Consider the following 14,854-nt stretch of genomic DNA (forward strand, 5'->3'; position numbering starts at 1 on the left):
AAACAGAGTGAGCAGTTCTCTGGCAGCAAGCTGCCCAGCCCCTGGTCCAGCCCCAGAGCACCTTTGATGGCCAGCACAGACACTCTGCACAGCACACATCCTCCTGACAGGGCTCAGCAGCAGATCCCCAGCACTGCAACCCTCCAGCAGCAGGAGTGTCTGCCCTGCCCTGCTGCTCCAGTTCCTTGCTCAGGCCTACTGCAGCATCCCACTGCTGTGTGCACAGGGATGGTCATGGGAATGTACCCAAAAACCAAATGAAAAATTGTCAGAGAAATTAAGAAATCAATAAGAATAAATATTGATCCTAGACCATTGTTACCTCAAAATTATTGGTGTTTTTTTTTCTTCATACCATTACTACAGCCACTTTGGATAAAGACATGCTTTGCTATTTGCATGGACTATGCACCTGCTGACTGGGGAAAACTTGTCTCTGTTTTGCTCTTTCCAAAGCAGTGGAAGAACAGGAGCCCATAGGTCAGACTCAGGGCACCCCTGGATGCCAGGAGAGGGTGCCAAGAGGCTCCTGAGCAAGAGATGAGGAGATCTGGCCAGCATCTCCTGCACTGCTGCACTGCCTGGGAGAAGGAGAGGCAGAAACTGGCCCATCAGGATGAGCAACTCCAGGTCTGATTCCCATCTCTCCTCTGCATGGTTAGAAAGGTGTCTCAGCCCCAGGGCAGCAGTGTCTTTACCTGCCTCCCCAAGTGCCAGCTCCACTCAGTGTGATGATTATTAAGCCCTGCCAGCAGATATGAAACCAATGGACACAGCTCCACAGGCAAGTGCTTCGCAAGCCGCCCTGCTAGCAGGTTTTCATTATCCAGCTGGAAAATTGGGGATGTCACAAGAGTTCTCAGAGCACCAGGATGAAATTGCCTTGTCAGCAACAAAAAGGCCAGTTCAGGCTCCTGCAGGAGGAGGAGGAGGATGGGCCAGGGAGCCCCTCGGGCACTGCCCACCCTGGAGCACTGTGGCACCAACATCTCAGCTCCTGCCCTGTGAATTGTACTGTGAAGAAAAAAACAGAGTGAAGGAAAACAATGTTCTTCCTCTCACACTAATTCACAGCCTCTTGTCTGGCTTTTGACTGTGTTAGGCTGGGAAGAGCTTATGGTTTGCTGGGGAGGATGAAGCATGGGTTGGCCTGGAGAGAAGGTGGAGGTTCTTACAGGTTGTTCACATGGAATCAGAAGTAAACCAGAGAGTTTTTAATCCAAAACCCAAGCAGACACATCCTTTTTTTCTGCTGTAACTGTATGGTTTTTCACCCTCTGCAGTTTTTGAAGTTGTGCATTACTTTAGCTTGAGTGACACTGAAGGCAGATGTGGCAAAACCACCCACCCAGAGACTGCTCCTAAATGGACATCTGATCCAACATGGCTTTCTCACATTTCTGGTAGGGAAAACCCCTTGCTGGTCACAAAGTCAGGTCTTTCAGCAAGATCCAAGGGCAGCCAGCAGAGCCACACAACCTCTCCAACACCAAGGTGCATGTGATGCTGGGCTGAAGCGTGAGGGTCCTCATGTGAAACAGTCCTTTATACCCTTCCGGAAGAGGCTGGTAACTCCTGTGGATGCAGGACCAGAGTAAAGCTTTTCTGGTGCTCCAGGTTCCAGCAGATACAGGGAGAGGGGCTGTGAGACACAGGAGATGATCAGCTCCAAGCCCTTCTCCTGTCACAAGGCTGAGAGCAGAGGGGAGATCCTGCAACACAGCCCGGGTGTGGAGCAGAGCACATTGACAGCTGATGATGAGGCTGGGATGAGTTTTTGGGGGTGTACTGGGCATCATTCTCAGCTTGCTGCCCCTCAATCACCCTGACAGCAGCTGTGCATCATACACTGAATCCAAAGAAAGACCTGTGGCCAGTTTGGGAGACATCCTGACTTCCCTTAACCATAGGACAGGTTCAGAATAACTGACTATCCCTCTATTCTACTGCATTATCCAAGGCCTTGGCTTAAATTGAAGACCACTGTCCCAAAAAGAAGCTGGATTACAACCCTTGCTCCTCAGACACAAAATATGAGTCTCCAAATGTGATTTATTTCTCCTGTGCACAAAATACTACCCAGCTGCTTTTGTGTACAGGCATTATCTTCTGGTCCATTGATTTTTAATAGCATGGTTGTAGATTGAAATTAGATGCCTGAGCATCCAGCTTCCATCAACAAATGCTAAATACTGGTGCTGCTGATGGAGGTTTTTGGAACTGTCCTGGACATAGATAGGCTCTCTATTGCGCCCAAAGAAATAGAACTTGGAGATGGAACAAGCCCATTAGATCATCAGATGCTCCAGTGCTCTCTACAATTTGCTTCCCCAGTGCTTTTACCAGTCAAAGCTTGAGCAGCCCAGGTGACAGCTCTTATCTATTCCTCTGGGAGTTTATTCCACTGCCTCTGAATTTCTAGGCATTCCTTCAAGCACATTCAGCCCAGGTTCAAAACCAAGCAGCATTTTTCTTTTTCTTCTCTCCATTTGCCTTCACAGCTGCCCAAGATTTCCCTCCTCAATCCTGCATTTACATCACAGTCACCTGTCCCTTGACAAAGTGCAGAGCTCTCCTGCTCCAGGGCTTAAGGACAGAGTGACAGATCTCTGCATCCCTGGCTAAATACCACATAAATGAACAACAGTCCTGCAGCAAGTCATGAGGAGGAAGAGGTGATAAACTCAACAGAGACATCCTCCCAGAGGACCATTTATCAGCATTAGCAGCTGCAAAATCTTTTTTTTCAAAGAATAGCTGGACAAGTGCCGTACAAACCGCAACTAAAATATTAATTAAAGTCCTTTGGTCCTTCCAACACTGCCCTGCACCTTATTAAAGGCACATCAAAGTTTACATTCCTTTGTCTGATCATTGGCTGCCTGCAGAGAGGCGTGCAGAGGACAAGGTTTGTGGAGATGGTGGGTCTTCATCAGACTTAGTCCTATTGGTTAAACAAAATAGCTTATCCTGCACGGTGCTACAAGGAGTAGCATCCCCAGTGCTGCCAATTTATCATGCCTTGCTGGTAGAAAAACCAATACTCTGAGACTGGAAAAGGGACACTTCAATTTAAAAAAATGCATTAAAAAATAAATAAATGCCATTCTCTTTCCAGCACCTCAGCTGATGCAGGATCACAGGTAAGATGAGGGTCACTCATGCAACTTTTAGCATCACAATGTGAGAAGTTTTTGTCAAAGTCTGGGAAGAGACCCTGCTGGTCTCCTGGGCACATACCAGCTCTGCCTTGGGGTTCCTGCAGGGTGAGTGCTGCACCCAGGGTGGAGCACCCAAGCAGGGACTGGAGCAAACACGGACACCCTGAGTGAGGAAGCCATGCACAGGGAGGAGGAGCCTGCAGGGATATGCTGTGAAGGAGACTTGGGGCTTCTTGGGTCACTTGAATGCCACTGTTTGTTTTTTGGGGTTTTTCTTCTTGCTTTCAGCAGTGACCTAAAGAAAGACACCTGGGTTTTGTAACAGCAACCCAAATAAATAATGGCTGGTCAGTGCACTTTGCATTTCCTTTATGAATAACCTATCAATACTTCTGGGAGTGGGAAAATGCTTTATTTCTAGATCTAAATAAATCCTGACTTTTTCTCCTGCAGGGTCACTCAATGCACCTGTCCAGCCAAGGGTGGCTCCCTGCCCCTTCAGACAGCACCAAGGAACAGTGTGACCTTCCAAACCTTCACCTGAATTGAGGGCCAAGGGGTGCAAGAATTTAACTGCTGGAGTGAGAGGGATCTGCCTTTGCAAAGAGGAGAAGCAGAAGCCTGTCACAGGCACAGCAGCTCAGGGGACAGGTGGGATCTCTCAAATGTTTGCCACAGAACTCAGGGCTTCATAGCAGCTGTCCCTTGCTGCCACCATACAGTTACAGGCTGCATGGCACAGCAGAGGGGAGACACCTCCCATAAAACCATTAAAGCAGGAAAAGATCTCTAAGATCATTAAGTCCAAACATTCACCTAACACTGTCAGTTCTACCACTTTATGTGTCCCTAAGTGCCATGTTGTTTTAATGATTAAATTTAATTTAATGAAGCATTAAAAAAATCCATTATTTTTTTCATGCTTCCAGGACAGATTTCACCCTTTCTTTGAGTAGACACTTCCAATGCACAACCACCCCATCAGTGAAGAAATTGTTCCTGAAATCCAATCTAAACCTCCCATGGTGCAGCTTGAGGCCTTGTTCTCTTGACCTGTTATCTGAGAGAAGGGACTGACACTGACCCCCACCAGTCTAAAACTTACTTTCAGGCAGTCATAGAAAGCAATATTCAGCAGCTCAAAGAGCTTTATGTTTTATCACCTTGAAGGCATTAAATAAATAAACATAAAAATAGCACAGCTTGCACTGCAGCAGAGCATAAGCAGGTATTTATAGAAGGAAGCCCCAGTGAAACCACATGCCCTTTCAATCCACTTCCCAGGCAAATAAACCCAAGTAATATTGAGGAGTGGAAGTATATCAAGGGTATTTGCAAACAAACTGAAGGATACCAGCAAGGAGAACCCCTGGATTCCATCAGTCCCATGCAGCTGCTCTGCTCGGATGTTTCAGGGGGCTCAGCACATCTCACACCCAGCTCAAGGAACACAGCAGCAATGGGTTCTCAATTCCAGCCCACTGCTCTGGAGAGCCATACACCCCCAAATCCCTGGAATTAGCTGTGGCTGCTGATGTATGGCTGTTTCTCTCCTGTGGCTGTGCCACATTAATAGTGCTTTGCTCTTTCTTCCTGCTCCCACTACATGGCAGGATCCCAGGAGGAAGGAATGAAAGGACCCTGATCACAGATTTCTCCTGAGCAGCAAACCCTTGATGTGCAGGCTCTTCAAGCTGCAGAGAGTTTGTCCATGCCTATACAACAAATAATCAGTGGAGAAAAAAAAATAAAATCAGTGTATGAGTACAGCCAGGCTTGGCCAAGGCAACATGGGACAGAATTAAGCCTCATCTGAAAGGCAGATTATGGGTCTGAGATATATATATATAAAAAAAAAAAATTATAATATATATTATATATAAAATATATATATATAAAATATATACTATGTTATATATTATATATATTTTTATATTTTTTATATATATATATTTATATTTATATATTTCCTCCCCTTTGAACCTGTAGCAATAATTACATAATGAAAGAGGAAAAATAAAAAGAAAAAACTAAAAAAGAAATTAAAAATCCAAATCAACAAAAAGCAAAAAGCCAGGCAACCAAGATATCTTTGCAGGAGCAGCTCCTCCTGAATTAGAACTCTGGAATTGTTCTGCAATCAACTCAGCGGACAGTAACCATCTGTTTATGGAAAAAAATGTTAATGGCCCCCAATCATAATCAAATAGGCAACTGCTTTAAGTACCTTTTAACTAACACTAAATTACAATGGAACGGCTCTGCAAGTATTTCTGACATCCACATGCACATCAGCAGTGCCAGCACTTTGATCAGGGCTATTAGAGCAAATATCAAATAAACTGATAGCAATGGGATTCCTGAAACATTACAGAAAGCGTGGGCAGTATTTGTTTACTGTTCATTCGGTTCTCCCCCACCTCCTTGCTGTTTCTGTTTATTCTGAAAGAAAACACATATATGCATGTGCACACACGTGCACACCACCCACCACAGCAGGCCCTGTGCAAGCCTGATCCCTGTGGTTTTCTGTCCAAGGCTGAGCTTCCATGTGAATTCTCCAATGTCCAGAAAGCCTTGAGGTGTTTTTATTAGCAGAATGCCACCTGACTTGTCATTCTATTAAGTTCCCTTAATTCCATGACCCCTGTAAAGGTGTCTGTAAGTCCTGTTCCCTCTCCTCTGGGTGGAACTGGCCAGCACACGCAGAAGTTGCAGCAGAAAGGGGGAAGTGCACACAGGCAGAGCTGTGCACACACACTTGTGTGTGAGCAGAGAGGCTGCAGGATCACACGCCTTATTTCTTTAGGAAATCAGATTAAAAACCAATCGAGTCTTTGCCATCTGTAACCAAGTCTGAACCATCAGCTGGCATCAGCTCCACTCGAGGAAGAAAACCTTGTTTGGACAATGGAAGTAGTTTTTAATCTCAGAGCCTGGCAAACAGTTAATCTCAGCAAAACTACAAGTGCTCTTGTCTCTAGACTTTCTCTAGCATCTTTCTCTGCATATCTCAGCTAACTCCATTTGGTTTTTATTGAAGTTGTGCAGCACCAGGGATACATCACAGATATGCATGAGTACACGTCCTTCATCCCCAGGCAGTTGCAAATGTAATAGAAAACAACTAAAAGGGGAATATATTTTAGTCCATCAACCTAAGTATTTACAGTCTCCATCACTGTGCCATCCAAACATTCTGTATGCCCCAGATCTTTTCTGTGTCATTATTATTCTTTCACAAAATTTAATTTTTCTTAGTCCTGGGACTTGCATGTGGCTCTTTTATTATACTACAAAATTTCATTTCCTGTCATCTGCTGAGATTAAACTTGGATTGGAGACACTGCTTACAAGGGTTGTAGTGACAAGCCTGACCCCAGGAGGTGAGGTGTAAAGCTCTCCCCTTTGGGTGGACACTCAGGGAACATGGGACACTGGCCCCAGAGTTGGAGCAAGTAGCAAATGAGAGGAGGATATCAAGCTCTTTGTTCCCATGTGGTCTACCCCATCCCAAAAAAAAAACATCCCCTTAGGACACAGAGTAAACCAAAGGAATTACAAGTTTCAATGTATGGTTGGTAAGACTCTTTTCTTTTTCCCACATTAATACAGGGCTTTAAAAAGCATCCTAGCCCCTCCTCTGTATACAACACCCTTCAGCAAGTGGCTGCATTTCTGCAACTTCAACGAGCCTCAGTTTTAACATTCACTTCTCCCAGTGGTTTTCGCTCCAGTGCCTCTCTGTTGCTCACTTTCCATGCACAAAAAAAGGAGCTTTGTTTGCCATTTCCCTGCCGCCTCCACCACCCCAGCTCCAGTGAGCTCCCGGCTCCCTCCAGCTGCCTCAGCCCACCCCTGTTCCCTCCCAGCCAGAGCAGCCAGAAAGGGGCTCTGACCTCGCCATGGTAATGAATGCCCTCTCTGGAGGGAGCAGGGATGGCCCAGAGCCAGGCTGGGCGAGCCCAGCTGAGGAGCACAGCGCGTCAGAGCCGCTCTCAAAGCAGCTTTTGTTGGTGCCAGAGCTCCAGCCCAGCGAGGCACGCTCAGCTCTGCAGGCTTCCCACCCTGGATCAGCAACAGGCTCTGCTCCAGTGCTCCAAGGGTGTGCCACCAGCCAGAAGAAGACAAAAGTGGACGGACCATCCCCTCAGAGCCCTCTCCCAGCACACATTCCTCAAGCAACATCTTTCTTTCCACAAAGACAGCTGGGGTGTTGGACACTTGGTTCTAAGGTTGGTGGGCAATCCATCAGGCTGGCCCAGGGAGCCTTCCAAACTCAACGTGACATCCAGCTTTGTCAGTCCGCGCTCACCTCTCTCGAGGAAATAAACCATCTGCTCAGCACTTGGAGAAGCAGAAGGAAAAAGATGTACTCAGAAAGACTCATGAGGTGCTTTAGGTAACATGTCCAACACGAGCACACAATGTTCTGCATCTGACAAAATCAACAGGAAAAACCTGCTCCTGCAGGCCTGCCAAGCTGGGATTTCAACAACAAGTGGCAATATATCAGCTGGCAACAAACAGCTCCTGAATCAGGGATGCACTTGCCCAAAAAGATTCAGGGTTTGTATTTTTTTTTTTCCTTAGTAAATGATAACACACTGGGTGCCACAAAGGATGTCTCCTGCCCAAGAGTTAACTGAGCAGATTTTGGGCAGTGTGAGTAGGCTACGGTGGTGCCTATGACAATTGTGACTCAATCTCCCTGGTTTTGAAGATGTATTTATCTTCTGTTAACTCCATTTCTCCAAGCAAAGCAAATAAGACTTGTAGAAAATTTGCAGAGTTTTGGTTTCATATCAGAATTTGAAGAAACACAGCATGAGGAGGAAAGCAGACTTTTCTAGCTAAGTAATTTTGCCTCCATTAAACTTCACACACAAAGGCTCATTATGGCACCCCCCTCTTGTTTCTGGGAATGCAGAATATCCACTGACATACTTATCCAAACACCTCTAAACACATACACACATCTGTTCACCAAGACTTGTTACTCACATTAGGCTCACTTCACTCCCCTTTGATTCTTCCACTGGAGTCAGATGTTACTTTTCCTTTTCATATTTATATCTCAAAGCTCCATCAGTGGCACATGCCCAAGCACTTCCAAAGTGTTCTGACAAATCCCTCCAGAAAGCACATAACATCATCCCAGTTTTACAGATGGGGAAATTAGAGCAGAGGCAGAGGTTAAGACAGCTAATTGCCTATGGCCACTAAGTGAGTCAGTAGAAGAGCTGGGAATTGATCCCAGGAACCATGTCTTCCATTCCTTTACTCCACCCACCAGTCAGTACACTCCACCAGATGGTTCTTATCATTGGACATATGGACTAAATATTCCTAAGTTGGTGTAGAAGATTCACTGTTTAATTAAATGTCCTGTCCTCTATCTCCATAGGATGCATAGGAGAAATTCCAGCCAGAATCCCATCTGGACCCACTCAGGAAATGTCTACGTGAAGAAAACAAAGCCCTGGGCAAGTGCAGGGAACATTCCCAAACCTATCAACCTGCCCTGAAGCAGAGACCACAGCAAGGCCAGGAAATAGGCAGTGATTCTGGAGCCTTAGGAGAAACTCTTGTTTGTCAAAGCCTGGCTTCAAACAGTGCATGCATGAGCCACCAGTTAGGCTAGGAACTACTTTGTCATGTGAAGGTTCTTCCTTCAGCCTTTACCAGGCACCACCAACACTGCCCAGCTGGAGATACCAGCAGAGTCACAAAAAGCAGATGGCACACAATTATCTGCTCCTGGCATTGGCTCTGTCTCACCACAGAGCCAGTGTCCCTAGGACAGAGACCAGTTCTGCCTGCAAACATCAAACGCCTTCTCACTTCACAGTCGCTATCAGTGACACTTGAAATAAATTTCTAAAGTCGTTATTCATGACACAGAGGAGAAAACTTTTCATCAGAGTCATCAGAAAATGACCTTCCACACCACTGCCTGCCCAGTATGGACATGAAGTGACAGGAGCATCTTGGTCCTCGCTCAGAGATAGGCACAGGGTGGCTGCACCTGCCTTCCCAAGTGATCTCAAACCAATTTCACGTCCTTCTGTCTCCCCTGCACACCCTGTGCATCACCAAGTCCACAAAACAGATTTCACTCAAGACCCTGCTGTCCTGAACACAATGCAGGGCTGGAGGGAGCAGGCTCAAAGCTCTCCTGGACAACCTGTAGATGCAATGTACTCAAAGAAACACACATCCACACTTGTGCCCACAGAAACTCACACAGGTGAGAACCACCAGCCCACTTGTCTCCATTACTCTCTCAACAAGCAGAAGAGGACTGCACTCCCTTTAGAGGGCTTTGCATTGTAGGAATGAAGCCACACCACCTTTCCACGTGTGCTATAAGAGCCGGGCAATCCTGGAAGGTGCCTCCTGCTCGGGGAAGGCGGCTGCACCTACCTTTCATCCCAAACTTGGAGCGCCGGCCATACTTGTTGATCATAATAAAGAGCACGACCAAGAGGACACAAGCGAAAGCTGCCAGCCCAACTGCTATGGAAACCTGGAAGGAAAAAGCCTTAGAGTCAACACAGAGGAATTCAGGGGTTTAAATTAGAAATACAGCACCTCCTTGACCATTTAGCCTTTCTATAGGCTCATATGGATGCCATGGGACAGAGAGAGAGAGAAAGAGCAAGCGTTTCTCAAGGTGGCTTGTGAGAATTTTCAGGGAGTTGTAAGGATGTGATAACTTGTTAAGTATAAACAATCCGCAGGTGGTGTTTTTCTACTTTGTCTTTCTGTTCTTCTCAAGGATGGTGTATGAGGAAGGTGTTTTTGTTAGCTAGCCAATCAAATGGAATCTATTGTATCACTCTATAAAAACTGTGGTTCTCTTGAATAAAGCCTTCTTTGCTCTTTCTACAACACTGCCTCCCGCCTGTTCCTGTGTCATTCTCAGTGCAAGAGTGACAGGCTCACACTGTCTGTGCACATCTATAGCTGTGATATCCACAGCTGCAGCCCTGTGGATATCAGCTATGGAGGAAAACACAAGATAAAGCAGCAGGGCCTGACACAGCTTGGAGGCATTGCAGGCTTTTTGCAGGGCTGGGAGGTCTGGGATCTTGCCATCAGTGATGCTGTTCTGGTACCAGGTTTTCCCAGCCTCTCACTCCATATAACTGCAAGGAAAACAGGGCTCTGCTCCAATGCCTGGGCTCTCCCTTCACTGCATCACATCCCAAGCCTCCAATTCCTGACATCAGCTCTTTGCCATGACATCACAACACTGACGCTATTCCAAGCTCAGCCAGAAACACAATTCTGCCTCCATCCAAAAATCCCTCAGGACAGAGTGAGGGAAAATAACACAAAACAAAGAGAAAACAGAAGAAATTAAGTAGAACTAAGGAGTTTTTCCTTGTAAAACATCCGAGTTTTCCAAAGGCCTCTAACGATTCCCTATTGATTGTAATTTTACTAGTAAATATTTATAGTAGAGCAATGTCCAAGTCCTTCACTGGAGCTGTGGTTCCACTGTGGCAGTGTACAAGCAGGGAAAGAAAACCTCTTTGCCCTAAAGGGTTTGCAATCCCAGGCTCATTTTAATATTTATGAATATTTATTCCTTCCAGTCTTTGCTCAAAATACTTTTTATTGCATTGATGTAAACAACAATTTCTCTGGCATGTGTCCAATTGTTCTGTACTAGGTCTTGTGATGCATTTAGACTGCTTCCTTTTACAAAACTGTATTCTGCTATAATAGAAAATACATCATTTAACTAAGAAGAAGTAATTTCATTTTGCAATCCTTTTCCCCGCTCTTGGTACATTTGTTATAATATTTTAAAATTTTTATTTTACACTCTATTTTCATCCCCAGTTTGTTTTCTGTGCTTTATATTTAATAATCAGTGCACATTATTACTCCAGCCTCGCTGCTCAAAGCTTCCACTTCAGTTAAACGAGGTTTTCTGTTAGATGAGAACTGAAACCAGGGTGGACTGAGTTTTGCTTATTCAATTGACACCTCATGGATTTCAGTATCTTAAAATTTTCACAGAATTAGAGCAATTGTGTAACATGTTAATTTTTTCTTCTATTACTTATGAACACTTATTTTTTTCTTTTTTCTACTAGGATTCTGCAGAAGAAAGACAATGCTGAGCTCTGATAAACCCCAGACTCACTTTCCTTTTTTCATTTTAGGCATGTCCTACACAGCAGGAGAGAGGGCAAACAGACATTGACAGAATTGAACCAAACCAAACCCAGGTCCCTCACCAGGGTAATCTTAACAGATCAATAACAGTCCAAAACATACAATTTTCCTGCTTGTTTGTTCTCTGGGTGCTACTTTTTAAGAGTGAGAATTCCTGACCCTGGCAGCAGAGACTTCACAGGATGCCTTATTTTCAAAGGGTTCCCTGGTTCCACACTGCAGACCCAAGAGGATCAGATGGTTTGTGTCAGTATTTTACCTGACCAACACAAGCCACAAAATCCTTCTGATTGCTGTCTTGAGTCATAAAGGAAGAGATTTCCCTTGCTAACATCTCAAAACAGCAGAGAAATACAAATATTGAGCAGTATTCTGTAGAGAAGAGACCAGGACTCACCCCAAAAGTGTCCTCCTCTGGCTTGTGGGTCACAGTGATGGGTGGGGTGGGACTCACTTCATAATCACCGACTGAAACCAAAACACCAGAGACAGAAAACTCAGTGTGGCTCCCATGGGACCCCCAGCACATTCCAGCAGCAGTGCCTGACCTAAGGAGATTCGGTTCACCCCTAAAAGAGGCTGAAACTTTCTGTTCCAGAAGGCACAAATCAACCATCAGAGAGAGTTCCCTTTCTCAATCAGCAGAGAAAACACAGACCAGCACTATGCTGATGCTGTTCCAGCCTCACAAATGAGAAACATTTGGGTGCCTGGTGTCCTGGAACAGGTTCCCACCACCCCTGAGCTCTCCTCCTAGCTTTCAGAAATCTACTCAGCTAAGTGGGGTTAAAACACAACTGACCCCAGCAGAGCTTGATCTGAGCAAAGAGTAAGTTGAATGCTTTTTGTGGTGTGTGGTGTTTTGGGAGGGGAGGGAAGAATCTGCTGAAGAAACATGACAGAATTGAGTCCTGCTTCTCATCCCAGCCCACACCACAGAGATGTTGTTGTTGTGGACAGCCCAGCCTGCATGAAACTAAGATCCCTTTTGCTAGAGCACAACCAACCATCATTTCCTTTACAGGACCTTCTTTGGGAACCACTAGAGGCAGATGAATAACTCCTGGTCTCATGAGATTATTGAGCTGGTCACAAGCTCCCCCAACAATCTTGTTCATGCACAGGGAGGCCAGGGCTGTGTGCAGCCTCCACCAACCTGCCTCTGGTTTTCTCCTTTTTGCCATGTGAATCACAGAGGGGAAGGGGAAACCACAGAAACAAACCAGCCACAGAATTCAAAAGGCAAGGAGACACTTACTTGAGACAAAGCTGTCCGTACTCTCTGTGGGAAGGACAAAGAGAGAAGCAACATAGTTAGCAGCACAGAAAAGGGAGAGGGGTCTCCTTCCCCACCCACTTCAGATATACTCCACCACCCCAAAGAACCCAGGAAAAAAACTTCTCATATTTTTTCCTCTTGGGCAACTGTTCCTGGAAATTGCAGCAGATGTGCCAGCAGGACATGCTGGAGGTCAGGATGGAGAACCTTGGGCTGAAAGAGCAGGGAAGGGTACTACTGTGAGGCCAAAATGGAGAACAAGTAGCACTTTTGAATGATATGTAAACACCCTGCTTTCAGCAAAGCTCAACAGACACACGGGGCTCTGCAGGATGGAGGTGGAGGGGACTTGCCCTGCATGGCAGTGTGCACCCATGGATAAAATCCTTCAAGGATGAGGAACAGCTCCCATGGAGGAGAGCCCAGCCTGGGGCTGGGAGTTAGAGGAACCTCCTAGAGTGACCTGCTGTTGATGAGCCACTCAGAACAGCTGATAGCTCCTGAACTGGGCAGCGAGGCTGTGGCTGTCCAAGAGCTGCCTCTTGCCCAAGACAAGAAGAGCAGGCCCTGCTGTCATCCTGCTGGCTGCTCCAGTCCATTCAGCAAAGCTCCTCCAGCTCCAGAGGTGGCTGAGGCCCCAAACAGTGAGGCCTAAAGTTCTCAGTGACACTCAGTTTACACAAAGTGAGAATCACGTCAGCCTCCAATCCACTCACCAGTGTAAGAAACTGAGCCTGATATTAACTGGAGTTTGCGCAGCTTTGCTGGCAGAGGAGGATGCTGGAATGCTCACACTGGAGCATGGGTGAGGTTTGGAAGGGGAGTGTAAAACAAACCCCAGGTGACAAACACGGCTTTCCAAACCAGGGAGAAAAACCTGAACAAATATTTTTGTTTTCAGTCAAGCAAAAGAGTAACTTTCCTTGGCTTTTTCTAGCAAGAGGAAAAAAAAAAAGAAAACAATATTTTATTTGGAGACTTTTTCTTCTCTATTAAGGCAGAGTCTAGTCATAAAATTCTTGCTGCCTCTACATTTTCCCCTTTCCATTTTTCTCTGCTGGACTAAGCAATTTCAACAGAAATGCACAAAAAGGTTCTTTTTCCATTAAACCCTATTTTTCCAAGAATAAAAAATAGCCAAGGAATTTCAGCCAACTTGAGTGCTGTGAGAAGTTCTCAAAGAACTGAACACTCATCACAGGTACATTAACTTCTGTGGATTAAATATGGAGTTGGTAGCCTGTGGCAGAGGTACCAATGACAACATGCAATGAGATTTGTACAGGAAATTACATAAATCTGTCCTGGGAGCCACTGCCCTGCAGCATCAGAGAGAAGGCAGATATGACATGTCCCAGATCCCAGCTTCTAACAACATCTTGCTCCTCTCTGCCTGGAAAGCAGAGTGTGGCCTTTTACCAATGAGAGGTTTTTGACCAGGGAGTGCTAAAATACATGGTCATTGTTCCTTTTCTATGCTGACAAAGTCTTCCAGGCACTGTGCTTTCATTAATTAATTAAGAATAATAATCTCACCCTGGGTAGTGACAGCAAAGCCCTTGCATGTGCGAATTGCTGTAAGCAACAAGGGGTTTGAATGAGCCACGCTGGGGAACCTTCAGTGTGTGGCATTTTCTGAAGGAATCTACCTTCAAATGGGAAATTATAAACGTCAGCTGCAGTGAATGTATGTGCCAGCTGTGGTAGTGGACAAAGCAACAAGCTTCAAGGAAAGTAAATTACATCCTGCATTGGGCTGACAGGGTCTGCCAGGGTGAGGAATGGCTTGGGACTTTGGATCAGAAAAAATAAAGGAAATGGGTCAGCAGCTGCTGAGAGATGGTTCATGGTCAGTAAGCATCCCACACCAACATGAGCCATGAGTGGAGCTGCATTCACAAGGGCAATATTTTACGTGTATTCACAGAGCCCCATTCTCCCAGAGCCCCTAACACAAGATGCTCTTCAAACATCAATGTGCTTTTCCACGCCACAGCGTGGCTCAGATTCCTTTCCAAATTCAGCTCTCCAGAACAGCATATCTGCCTCCCTTTCCTGCAGGTCCAGCACCTACTTAGGAGCTGCCCTAGTTTCACAGATGGGGAAATTGAGTCACAAAGGTGGGACCTGACAGAGCTGAGACTGCAAACCTGTGCACCTCTCCTCACCCACCTACATTTGATAAGCTCTTCTGCCCTGACAGAAGGAAACATAAATAGGT

At 45.8% G+C, this 14,854-nt stretch overlaps 1 protein-coding gene across 3 annotated transcripts in view; it reads right to left on the bottom strand.

Moving 5' to 3' along the window:
* The window catches only part of NTRK3 (neurotrophic receptor tyrosine kinase 3), a 206,435-nt gene that overhangs the window by 124,419 nt on the left and 67,162 nt on the right, over positions 1-14,854 (bottom strand). For all 3 annotated transcript variants that reach the window (XM_054272532.1, XM_054272533.1, XM_054272534.1), the window contains exons 9-11: positions 12,613-12,636; positions 11,752-11,822; positions 9,588-9,690 (exon numbers count right to left, since the gene is read on the bottom strand). In XM_054272532.1, the coding sequence (XP_054128507.1) occupies positions 9,588-9,690; positions 11,752-11,822; positions 12,613-12,636 (198 nt within the window). The remainder of the gene's footprint in view (positions 1-9,587; positions 9,691-11,751; positions 11,823-12,612; positions 12,637-14,854) is intronic.

Source organism: Melozone crissalis, unplaced genomic scaffold (assembly GCF_028551555.1).
Source record: "Melozone crissalis strain CALT ecotype California unplaced genomic scaffold, PUWL_Pcris_2 ptg000014l_1, whole genome shotgun sequence".
Classification (NCBI taxonomy): domain Eukaryota; kingdom Metazoa; phylum Chordata; class Aves; order Passeriformes; family Passerellidae; genus Melozone; species Melozone crissalis.